This window comes from Mustela erminea, chromosome 4 (genome assembly GCF_009829155.1).
Source record: "Mustela erminea isolate mMusErm1 chromosome 4, mMusErm1.Pri, whole genome shotgun sequence".
Classification (NCBI taxonomy): Eukaryota; Metazoa; Chordata; class Mammalia; order Carnivora; family Mustelidae; genus Mustela; species Mustela erminea.
In genome coordinates, this window is record NC_045617.1 from 144,002,922 (window position 1) to 144,016,036 (window position 13,115).

The 13,115-nt window shown below is 43.2% G+C and overlaps 1 protein-coding gene across 4 annotated transcripts in view; it reads left to right on the top strand.

Annotated features, from left to right (window-relative positions):
* Positions 1–13,115, top strand: part of CDKAL1 (CDK5 regulatory subunit associated protein 1 like 1) — a 632,670-nt gene that overhangs the window by 504,016 nt on the left and 115,539 nt on the right. For all 4 annotated transcript variants that reach the window (XM_032341217.1, XM_032341216.1, XM_032341219.1 and 1 more), the window contains one exon: positions 9,726–9,788. In XM_032341217.1, the coding sequence (XP_032197108.1) occupies positions 9,726–9,788 (63 nt within the window). The remainder of the gene's footprint in view (positions 1–9,725; positions 9,789–13,115) is intronic.

Genomic DNA, 13,115 nt, shown 5'->3' on the forward strand with positions numbered 1-13,115 from the left:
TTTATGCTGAAAGGCTGTTTCTCTTCTAACTGCTTGTAATGGCTACTCATTTGGCAACACCTCCCAGGGGAGAATAGTCCTGTCTCCTTCCTTTCTCCGGTGCTGGGTTGTGCCTTTGTCCCCCAAGAATGACCTTGCCTTGCAAACAAATGTTCTCTTTAGAAAATAAGGTGAACTTGATATAAGAAGATATGACTACTTAACGCTTTATATTATCAGCTGAATTAATGCAGAGCTCCCTGTTTATACTTTCCTCCAGCATTGGTAGCCCAGTCAAGGACCTCCAGGACAAACGGTGTCCCTGTGCCTCTAGCACACCCACAATGAAAACGACGCACTGATCACTGTACCTACAATTCCACTAAGGTTATTTTAGAAACCGTAAAGCCAGAGATCAGTGGTACATTTCCACGTTTGCCTGGTTGGGGTTTTTTGAATACCATTAACAGTGGGTGAGCAGTCACTCGCCTCTTTGCTAACATCCACTCTGAGAATTCTGTTTTTCATGTCCTCTGACACATGCTTACATGGTGTGCCCCTTTGGAATTTCCATAGATTCCAAACACTAAAGAACCTGAAACCTTCATTGACTTTGCTGTAACTGGAGGCAGAGAAGGAAATTCAAGCGTACGGTCCAAATTGGCACCATTTTATGGTCATGTCCATTACCTTCCAGATCTTACTAGGACGGAAGAGGTGGAAAATGTATATAGACTTAGAGCAACCGATTTTTCTTTATTTTCCCTTCTCTCCTCACAGTACCATTTCTCACCAAACACAAAAATATTACATGTATGCCTTCTGAAGGAAAAGCAGGTGACATTTTGAAGTTGGTCTGTTTTGCTGAGTATTTGAGGTATAGTAAGTGTATTTCATATCACTGATTTCTTTGTTAAGTCATTTCTGAATTTTGAGTTTTCTTGTTTTAGATGCCAGGGACCTGTTCTTTCTTCTTTGATCTTGAATGATTATTATCCTCTTAGGGACACCATCCGAATATGTCCAGTATCAAAGTGAGATTGTGATTAAGTGCTGATAATGTCAAGTGCTTTTAATTAAGTTTCTGGTGTTTTATACATTGATAACAAAATAAAGTCCAAGTCTATTCAGTTAGCTCTCCATTAATTTTTCAGAAGCGCTCACCAAGTAGGGAGCTAAATACAGAACAGTAGCCTGTGCTCTGCAGCCAAAGCCCCAATGTGCCCCAGAGGAATTCCTGCAGAGAGTTCATTTTTAAGTCAAGGAAGAGGCTGGGAAATAAGGCAAAGCTGCAGACATAATATGGAGATTAAGAATGAAAATGCTTGATGGCATTCAGAGCCCCAAATGGCGAAAGCTGAAGGACAGTGGGGATCCCACCCGGAAGGCAGAGGCTGGGAGAAACCTCCGGGATCCTGTATTGGCCAGTGCTTCTCCACTTTGGCCACACACTGGAAAAGCCAAGAGCTTCTCAGTAAGACCCCTGTCTGCGTCCCACCATGCCCATTAGCTCAGCGTCACTGGGGACTCACACCAGAACACTGGTATACTCTAAAGGTTCCTCATTGGTCCCAACCACAATGAGGCTTGAGAACCCTGGCCTGACTCACCTCCCTCATATGGCAAAGGAGGTCCAGAGCGGATTGCTTGCCCAAGGTCAGAGAGCTGTGATTTGCTGGAGTATTAACCTCAACCTTCTCTCGTCTTCTTGCCTCCTTTGTCCTGAAGGCTTGCCCTGTGATCGCATCCCCTCTCCTGCTTTCAGTTAGACCAGCAGGCTCATGACTCCGACATCGGTGGCCCCGTCTCTGCTCCAGCACCCTGTCCTTATCTGACTTCCTCTCGTTATCTCCCCGGTGCCTCATGGCCAGCCGCTCAAACGCATTCCCTTCAATCCTGAACTCCCCTCCCTAACCTCCTCCCCCTCAAGACTTACTTTTGCCTGGATTCCTTATACTGATACAGGACACTTCTCTCCCATTGGTTATCCGAGCCCCAGATCTTAGAGTCCCCACTGTTCTTCCCTGTCCTGTACTCCTTACCTAGTGAGTCGCCAAGCGTCTTCTGTCCTGCCTCTGCTTTTGGTCGATCTAACCACCTCCTCTCCTCACCCTAGCTGAATCTGGGATCGGATGTTGTCCTTTTCTCTAAAGCATGGCCACAGCCTCTCACACTCAGCTTCTAGCCTCGCATGATGGCTCCATCCCTAACACCACGAGGAAGCGCTTTTTGGACCACAGATGGGATCGCTTGTCCCGTTCCTTACAGTATGTGCTCTAACCACTTAGGCATCTCTCTGTTTTCACACAGCTACTTCCTTCCTCCCTCTGGGCACCTACCTACACCCAGCCTGCTTTCCTGCAGTTTATAAATGGCATCAACTGTCTATAGACCCAGTTCTTTAATTCTGTTTTTATCAAAAACTAAACTCTCCAGTATTTTCCCTTTTCAACCAAATGCTGTCACATCACAGGCTGAGTTGAATAAGCTCAGCATCGCCCACCCCTGACACTGGGAACCTGCCCCTGCAGGAAGTATAATCAAGATCCCAGGGCAAACATCAGACCTGCCTTATGGTCAGACCACAGTTTGGATAGTTAACACTAACCTCCTAAGGTTTCCTGGCTACTTCATTTCTTATCCTTGGCTTTAGTGCCTCAGTGCTTCTTGCTAAGCCCTCACTGCAGTTCTCCTAGTTCCTGACTAGTCTCACCAAGGACCCCTGAAGCCCTGAGTCATTTGTTTTTACCTTGTACCTTTGCTGTGTTGGCCCTTCTGCCTCAGGACGTGGCTCTCTGACTTCCCTGCTAAATACCTGTCTCTGGCAAGTAGTAACAGTCCAGTTCTTGCTCCCTGGTGTTTATTTCCTAGAATTTTGACTCTGGTCTCTTTTTGGAATTTGTTTAGAACCTAACCCTCCTAGACACCCCACCCCCATCATCGATTACCTTCTTGTCTTAAGGGCCCTTGCATGACACAAAGATAACCTGTTCAGAACCTGCATGCCCACTTAATGAGTTGTCTTGGCTTCTTATCTTTTCACTCTTACTTTCCACTGCTATTTGCTAGTCGATTGGTTAGCCATTTTCCAGGCTCCCTGCCAACAAGGGGGCAAGAAGAAATAAGTGGCTTGAAACTCTCTTTTCCTATCATATCAGTTATACCTTTATATTTAACCTGTGTTAGTAGTTGCCCTAGAGTTTGCAGTATGCTGTTCCAATCAAACCAAGCAAAAAATAAAATAAAATAAATAAATAAATAAAATCTCATGCAGCAACTCAACTTTAGGGGTAGTGTGAGTACCTTAACACAATTATTTTTTAAAGATTTCATTTATTTATTAGAGAGAGAGAGAGAGCACCCAACCTGGCAGCAGGGGAGGTGCGGGTTGTATAGGGAGAGAGAAGCAGACTCCCTACCAAGCAGGGAGCCCGATACAGGGCTCAGTCCCAGGATGCTGGGATCATGACCAGAGCCACCAGGTGCCCCAATGACACAGTTATCTTAATATCTTTCCCCAACCCTTAGCGTCATTGTCATTCATTTCACATATACATAAACATGCATAATTGAATATATTTTTGCTGTTACTGTTTTGAATAAGCTGTTACCTGTTAGGTCAATTAAGAAAAATAAAAACAAAACTTCTTTTACCTACAGTTTATTCTTCTCTACTTATTCAGTGCTCTTCCTTCTGATCCAGATTTCTGACCTATGTAATTTTCCTTCTCTCCAAAGAACTTCTTTTAATATTTCTTGCAAACAAAGTCTGCTGGAAATAAACTCCCTCAGTTGTTTCTCTGAGGAGTTTTTTATCTATTCATATTGGAAGGCTAATTTTGCAGGGTACAGAATTCTGAGTTGGTGGGTTTTTTCTCAACACTTTGAATATTTCTCTGTCTTTTTGCCAGCGTGGTTTCTGGGAAATTAGATGTGGTTCTTATCTTTGTTCCTCTATAGATAAGGAATTCCATCCCCCTTTGGTTTCTTTTAGGAATTTTTATCTTTGATTTACTATAATTTGAAAATAATATACCAAAGCATAGGTTTCTTTGGAATTTATTGTGCTTGGTGTTGTCTGAGTTTCCTAGATCTGTGGTTTGATGTCTGACATTCATTTGGAGAAATTCTTAGTCATTACTATTTCAAGTATTTCATGTGTCTTTTTTCTTCTTCTTCTGATGTCCCCATTATGCATATTTTATACCTTTTGTAACGTCCCACCATCCTTGGATTTTTTTTTTTTAATTGTCTTTGCTCTCTCATCTTTTTGGTTTTTGAGGATTCTGTTGTTACAGTCTTAGAGATTCCTTCCTCAGCCACGTTCACTCTGCAACTAGGCCTATCACAAGCATTCTTCATTTACACTGTAGTATTCATCTCTAGGGTTTTGGGGAGGTTCTTTCTTTGATTTCCATCTCTCTGCTTACATTTTTCATCTGTTCTTGCATACTGTCTATGTTATCCGTTAGAACCCTCAACATATTTTTAACTCCCAGTCTAAATTCCAGTATTCTGCCATGTCTGGTTCTGAAGCTTGGCCTGTCTCTTCAAATTGTGTTTTTGACTTTTGTATGTCTTGTAAATGTTCTTGACAGCTGGACATGATGTACCGGGTAAAAGGAACCAGTGCAAATAGGCCTTTAGTAATATGGTGAGGTGTAAGGACAGGAGAAGCATCTTAGAGTCCAATGATGAGATCTCAGTCTTTTAGTGACTCTGCCTCTGGACTATAAACAGGTTTTCTCAGTGTTTTTCCTCCCTCCTTGGGTGAAACAGGATGGCTTAATGGACTGAAGTTGGGTATTGCCCTTGTCAGGTTAGCTAGTCTCTGATAATACCCCAGGAGATAAGACCCTGGTTAACTAGTTTCCCCCAGAGGACAGGCCTTGTTGAAAACAGAGTACTCTGGTGTATTTCAAGGTGCCTCTTCTTACCCTTCCTGTGCCTGCAGCCACAGGGGGTTTTCCTCTGATATTTAGTATGAGAACCTCATTGAGCTCTTGGAGGCAAATCTCAGGATATTATAGACCACCCACTCCTGCCTCATGACTGTATCGTCCTGAAGTTCTTTTTTTTTTTTTCTTTTTAAGATTATTTATTTATTTATTTGACAGAGACAAAAATCACAAGTAGGCTGAAGTAGGCAGAGAAGCAGGCAGATAGAGAGGGAGAAGCAAGGCTCCCCGCCGAGCAGAGAGCCCGATGTGGGGCTCCATCTCAGGACCCTGGGATTGCGACCTGAGTCGAAGGCAGAGGCTTAACCCACTGAGCCACCCAGGTGCCCCCCGTCCTGAAGTTCTTAACAGAGTTGTCTGCACTGAGCCTCCAGCAATCCCTCCATTACCATTCCAGTTTTCCTGCTCATGCTTCAGATGCTCCAGAAGCCTCATTCCCCATATTGACTTAGTGGTCTCCCCCAGTCCTGGGGGCATCAGTGTTTTCCGTCTTTCCCTCCCTTCTGCATCCAAAAAAGAGTTGGTTTTTCAGTCTGTTCACTTGTTACTTGTTAGGCCGGAGCGGTAATCTTCCAAGCGCCTTACACGGGGAACTGGAAACAGGAAGTCAGTATATTGAAACTCAAACCTGCTCTTTCAGCTTCTTACCACAAAGTGTCCTGAAACATTTATATTGTATTATCTACAAGAGAGAATGACACAGAAAGCACTGGATTCTTTTGGGTTAAACTGGTGGATATTGTTACAATTTAATTTAATTGATTATATAACCTCACCTTCAAAATTCAGATTTTTCATTGCATGCTCTTTCAGATCTCACTCCTTGTATTTGATAAAAATTGAAATGATTCCATTGTCTGGAAACCTGAACTGTTAAAAATGCTCCACTGGGGCCTTTAGTTTTGTTTGGTTTTGTCTGAAAAGGAGTTTAAATTTGGGTCTTAAAGGGGTCATCAGTGTTTTCTGTTCTCGGAGTGTGAAATATAAAAACAGTTTAGGAGACACCTCTGGGATGGAAATTCTCCAGAATCTCAAAGTTTGACCAGATTTTCAGACTGCCTCATCTTCTAGACCCAGGTATTCCCCACACAGACTCATCCCTGAGGCCTGTACCCCAGTGAGTACAGGGAAATGGACTCGAAGACCCTCGTCTAGCTCCGAGGGAAATGTTTGTCATACTTACTATACTTGGCCACCCTCGTTTCAAGTTCATCACACACCTTGTTCAACATGTTTACTTTTTAAACACTCAGAGAATTAACAGGTGGTTGCATGACTGAGATGTTTGTTTTAACAGGCTAAAAAGTGGGAGGTAGTTTATAGACACACACTATGATGCAATAGGAAAGTATCTAATTATTCCATTTTTGGCTCGGCTTTTAGCTTCAGTTAAAACTGCTGATAGCAAGGCTCAACAAGTTTTGTAGCCCAGGACTCTTAGCAGTGTCTGCCTATGAGAAACCGGCTCACTGGTGGTAACGGCCATTCCCTTGTACATGAAAGCTTCTCCTTGGCTTTGGCACTAAAATTTAGGAAAGAATCTCAGCATTTCTGTCACGCACGGTTCACAGTGTGAATGCGGAAGGCTCTGAAAGTCCTGTATCTATGTCCGCATGCTCTTCAAACCAACTCATAATATTCTCTGTCTGAACATCGAATGCCCAAAAGTAAAATCCTGGTAGCAAGACAACTAACGGATCTCTGGCCTGGTGGGTTCATTCTGAGGCATTTGGGTATAGGTTCTGATTGGTTCTTGCACTGTCTTCATGCAGTGGAAGGAGAGAGGATTTTTGCTGGTTGGTTGTTCATTTGGTTTGGGGTCAGGGGACTATTGCCAGAAGTAGACATGATCCAAGATAGCGATTTGAGATCTGGGATGGCTAGCTCTTTCTGTAAAGGGCCAGAGAGTAAATACTTTAGGATTAACGGGCCATAGAATCTGTGTGGGAACCCCTCGACTCTGCTGTTCAAGCACAGAAGCGGTCACAAATGCTTGTGGCTGGTGGCTGTGTCTCAGTAAAACGTTACTTACAAAAACAGGTGGAGGGCTAGATTGGCCTATGGACTACCCGTTGTCAAGCCCTATTCTGGATCCCTGAACATATACCACTGAGCTGTATGATTCTGACCTCCCAGGAAAAACAGTTGTAGTTTCCAGTTAACTGAACTAACACCTAGAACCTTCAGGATTCCCAGCCAAGACTTCCCCATATTTGTATATATTAAAATTGTTGTCAGAAAGAAGAGCATTGTTTTCCCTTGCTGGCTTCTTTTTGGTGCTAATCTGAATTGTGTTATTTACTCGGCATTTATACCCCACTTACTTCCCAAAATAATTTGAGGTAGCTTACAGTAAAAAGCATGTATAGGTTTTAGCTGTCAAAACAGAGATATAAAACCAAAACCACATGAAAATGTCACACCAAACAACCTCTGAATATTCCGTTTCCACCTGCCAACTCAAGCAGGTAGCTCAGCCTTTTTGGGACGAACCAGTCTCTCGGACACCTCCTAAACTGAACACTGATATGCTCTGTGTTTTATCTTTCCTAGCATAATTTCCTTCCTGAAAAAATTTCACCCCATGTTTTATAGTGAGTCTTCTACCAAAGGAAATGTTCGTATCCGTCATTTTTCTTCTGATAGAAGTATAACCCAAGCACTCTTATACATCTAAGGTGGTACATGGAAATAAAAGAGAAAATCACAAGCTGAGGAAAACTTTGGTGAGCCCGTGACTAGTTCAGAACAGATTTTGGGGCCCTTGGAGAGTCAGGGGACTGTTCCCAGTCAGTCACAGGCTCATGCCTGTCCTCAGAGGGAAAAGAAGCCGTACGTTGCTTCAGCTTCAGGATGGTCAGAAGCCCACTTCCGAGGTGGACAGGGGAGGTGGGGGTTTGGGATGGCTGCAGGGAGGGGTGATGTTTAGTGGGTGACGTGGAAACAAAGCCAAGGGACTTGCAGCCCTGCCAGCTGGAATCGTTCTAAAATAGAAAAACTGGTCTACGGGGCAACAAGGGCGTACAGATGACTCTGATCTCAAATCCGAGCTAATGCGGGATTCAACTGCTTAGCCAAGTGGCTCCCAGTGGTCACAGAGAGCCCAAGGCCGGAGGGTCTGCTAGGATCCCTGGCACTGGGGAGGTGACACAGATGTGCTCAGGTAGACACTGGAGTTTAAAAGGAGGAAATGCAGAAAGACTTCCCTAGGAAACCTGAATACCAGGCAAGGATCCATTCACAAGTGAAAACAGAAGCCGCTTGGCTACCTGGCAGTTGGATTAGCAACAGCAGAGGGGAGCCAGAAGCAAGAGGGGGTTGGTAGTAAGGACAGGAGACCACGCTTGCACCAGCATTGCAAGATGCAGTCGTGGGCTAACTCGACGACGTAGAAGAAATCAGTTCTGTAATTGGCACCTGGGAAGATGTTCGATCTCTGTTTTAAAGATGTTTCATCTGCTCAGTGAATTGAGAAATATCCTAACCTTTATATGGGAAGGAGAAATGAAGAATTTCCAACTTATGCGGCAGTCCCTTCTCTTGTTCACTCTTGCTGAGAAGGCAAATCGGGGTAGGGTTTGGAGGGAGGAGGCAGTTCGCCGTTATCCGTCAAGGTGATCAGCACGCCGGGCTCTCTGACTCTGCGTCTGCACCAGTACAATGTATTGTTTCTGAGAAAAGTGCACACTGTCAAGCTGGCAAAGATGTTTGTGCCAAGATGATCATTTTATGAAAAAATGGAAGTAAACTGCTGAAAAAAATTTCCAATTGCAGAAGTTTTGGATTTCAGTACCCCATGTAAGGGATTGCAGATCTGGTTATACAGGTTTTTAAGTTTGGCAAGGATCAGCTGTGAAGTTGGAAAAAAACAGGTTGGGGACTGTATACAGAATGGTCCCCTTTCTTTGAAAGTAATAATTGTATGTGAAAATACATGCACGGAAGATATAGAACCACAGGCAAAATTTCCCATGGTGGTTATGGTGAGCGGACAGGTCTCCGTATACAAGAAAACAAGCTGCTTCTTCCTGTCGATCAGAAGAGAACCCCACCGCCCCCCTCCCACTGTCACAGACACTAGGGGCGCAGGAGGTAGAGACCGGCCTTAAGTAGTAGATTCAGCTGGAGAAAACCATCTCATTAGCAGGAAAAGAGGCTTCTCTTTTCATCACCAAGTATGAGGCTTATGTCATCATTATAGATATGCCTGTCTAAGTCAGGTGAATTCGTTTATTCCATAAGCAAATAGCTTCGAGTGCTGCGTGTGAGATACCACGCAAGGCACTTGGGCTACACAGCAGAACAGAACAAAGGCAGCCTCACACAGACGCCTGAGCTGTGACTAGGAAATCAAGGGAAGGTGTCCTGTTTCACTGGACGTACATTGGCATCCAGGTCTGGGTAACAGCAGCTGGCATTACAGTGAAATCCACGCGTCTCGGTTTTTTTCTTCAGTATAGTCTCTTCTGTTTAATCTCATGTGTTTGAAAATAGAGTTTCTGAGGATGATTACTATTTCAACTCTGAAACCTCCAGGAAAAAGTCTCCTCGCTGGTCTGTGACAATGACCCACAAAGCCATCAAGTGGCTATGATTTCTGATTGCAACCCCGTATCCCAGACTGGCACTATAGTTCCTCACTCTGCACAAGGAAGAACCTCTAAACAGTGTCTTCATGCAGGTGGATAGGTAGACAGAGAGATACATAGACAGACAGACATTTAGATACTTATGCACGTGTGTGTTTTTGTCACCTGTCAACTCACATGTTTGTGTTTTCTTCCACAGAAAAAACAGAGAACGAAAGACCTTTCCCGGGTGTTCCATTCTTATAGTCCGTACGATCACAAGGTAAGAGAAACATGTTATTCGTGTGTTGGATTCAAGTCTTTCTGAACATAGAGCACAGTTCCTGCCAGTGGATAGTGATTTTGAAGTACGTTTTCTAATTACATTTGTATTTCCATTTTAATTTGTCAGCAGTTTATCTCTGCTAAAGAAGCCAAAAAACTTCATTTCTGAACTGAAATAATTACGTCTTATTCACATTAAAATCCAGTTACACGTTGTCCCTGAAATCTCAAAGATGAGGCGAAAATAGATTTGGGGGTGTTATTTACTTGGTTGGTTTTTTTCTTTCCAAACGCTGAAGAAATGAACTTAACTTTTGAATTGGTAAAGACAGTTGAGCTAGGCATTACCAGCTCTTTGGCTTTCCATTGCTCCTAACAGAGGTATTTTCTCTGAATAAAACCCCAAAGAAAGAGCAGTATATAGCGTAATACCTGAAATGCCCACTTCCAAAAGTTTTGCCCCACAGAAGACCAGATAGTGCCGAGACCCCACGTATTTCTCCCCCATCTTGAAGGACCTATGGCCCATGTTGCTTCATTTGTACCCCACGCTCTTCACTCCCTGTATTTGAAGAATTCGCAGACAACTTTTTACTTGTAAGCATTTCACCATCTATTTGTATAAGAGCTCTTTAAAAACACACACGCACGCACACCTGACTGTCTTAAAAGAAAACTCTCACCACCCCATCATCGTGGGGAAACATATTACAGGGTTCCCGAGGCTCCCGCACCACTTCCGCATCATGTAAAGGTTCCAGGAAATCTGTTAATTCGAGGTGATTTCAGAAGCGAACAAAAAATTTGCACACTTGAAATGCTAATATAAACTTCAATCTTGGTCTGTGAATTTACAAGGAGACATGTGGTAGGGATTTTTTAACTAGCCAAAATAAGTAGTGTGAAAACTATTTTCCTCAGTTGAGAATTACGGAGATGTCTGGATTCAGGAGGAAAAAACTGTGCCAGTTGTTCATAGAAGTTGAAAGATTTTCAGTAGCTTCTAGTGTTTCTGTAGTGACCAATTGACTTCAGGCACCAACAGTTTGTGAAAGCGGTGTTTATGCTTCATGTGACCATGGCAATCTATAGTACTAAAAATATTTCATGTTGCGTTTTTCTGCAGTCCCTTTGCAGAATATGGCAATTTGTTTGAAAGAGATCAGGAGAGCCAGTAATGCCTGACGGTAGAGAGAGAAGGTGCCGGCAGATAAGGAACATGCCAGCAAAGGGAAGGCGGCTGGCCGGATTCCTGATAGGAGAGTTGTAGTGTTTTAGATGAAGCCATTTAATTTAATTAACAGATATGCAGCAATGGCTAAAGTCAACATTCAGGAACAACAAAAGGCTTTGACAAATCAAAGGTCTTGCCCGACTTGTGTAAATTTTGCCCACTTCTAACATTTTTTGATTCACAGTTAAGGGAAATTCCATTACTCTTTTATTAGAACTCTTAATGGAACTTAGCCATTTGCAGCTCCTACCGGCTTCCTCTTCATATCCTTTGTGGCATTGTATCAAAGTCACCTCAGATTATTTTGGCTTCCCTTGTGAAGACTTCATTCCTCTACAAATTAGTCATTGGGCAATGAGGAGTTGAGTATAAGTGCTAGTCGGAGTTCCTTTTGATCTTTGCTTCAGGATCGGTAATAAATTATTGTAAAGAGCTGGACTGCTTGGTGAGTGATTTTTGAAGTTCCAAAGGTTTGGCCTGTTGGCATTCTACTTCATTCTGCATGTGTAGGGACGGAAAAGGGGAAAGTTGCCAGGCAGCTCCTGCCCCTTTCTCCAGCTCCATCCAGACACATCCCATTGGGTCACTGTCAACCTTTCCTGCTCTTGGTCCGTGTCCATAATGACTAGCACCACAGGGGCTGAGGAACAGACACTGCTTCTCGGTCTTAGAATCGTCCCCCACCCCCCATAAATAAAATACAACAAGGAGCTCATGATTCAAGTTACTTTGTCATTTTAAGTACCCAATTATATTCAACAAATTAGCTTTCTAAGCAGATAGGTTTTAACATAGAATGTTTTGTAAGATGTGGTTAGAGTTGGCTTAAGTATCTCGTGCTTGGTGAGATCTCTGTAGTGATCTTCGAATTAAATATATACATGTTATAAATGAAAGCTTATATAAAATAAAATATAGGCTGTCTGCGACATGCTTTTAAAAAAAAAGAATGTGGGGCGCCTGGGTGGCTCAGTGGGTTAAAGCCTCTGCCCCTGATCTCAGGGTCCTGGGATTGAGCCCCACATCAGGCTCTCTGCTCAGCGGGGAGCCTGCTTCCTCCTCTCTCTCTGCCTGCCTCTCTGCCTACTTGTGATCTCTGTCTGTCAAATAAATAAATAAAATCTTTTAAAAAAAGAATGCAAGGCAGAGAGTGGATAGGATACAGTAAAATCAGACTGGCTGTGTGTCAATGATGAATGAAACTGAATGATGAGTTTATGGGGGTTCATCATGCTATTCTGCATATTTCCCTTTTTTTGTTGTTGTTGTTAACTTGGATGGAAATTTTCCTGGGAGTGAACGTTGCGGTATTCGTTTCCTCTCTAGCTAGATTCCTTTTATCGTTAATTTTTCCCTTGACGTAAAGTTATACCAAAGAAGGAACACTCAGCATTTTAGTGGGTTCCTTATGCTGAGTCAACTCAGAAACGCAGCTTCTGTTCTAAAGCTGGCATCATTTCCCAGGGTTTCATCCCAAATTATAGTGGGTCACTGAAATGATAGCCCGGCCTGCTAGAAACTGTTAAAACAGTGGTAATTACAAAGGATAGTCCAACCGTTCTCTTCCCGGTGAGTCAGCTGTGTTTGCTCTTTTCTCCTCCGCAACTCCCCCGGCCCAGCCAAGATTGCTCTTGCCTGACCCCAGGCACAGGAGCGTCACCGGGTTAAACACACCAGTGGTGTTTGAGTGAGGCCAGGTGTGTTTCTTGATGGTCCTTGGAAGCCACTGTTTACGTTGTAAATGGTCAGTTGGGTTTCTCTTAAAAGCTGTTGCAGAAAGCAAATAAAGCTTAGAGCAAAATGTGCACTCTGAATGAGTCTTAAGGAAATTACCTGATTTACTTTTTATACTCTAAGACAAATTTGGCTGGAGATGGGAAGAATTTCATTTTGCAGTGGTATCTCTGGTTCCATGACCATTTAAAAAAAACAAAACAAAAACTATTTCCAGTTCTTGTAATACAGACTTATAGAGAATGCCTTGATGAAAGCCAATTCCCATTTTTCTGTCCTCATAAAAGGGAACATTGGTAAAGAGAATCCAAGGCAGCAGGTAATTTGGTTTTATTTTGTGCTCTGTATGCTGTCCTC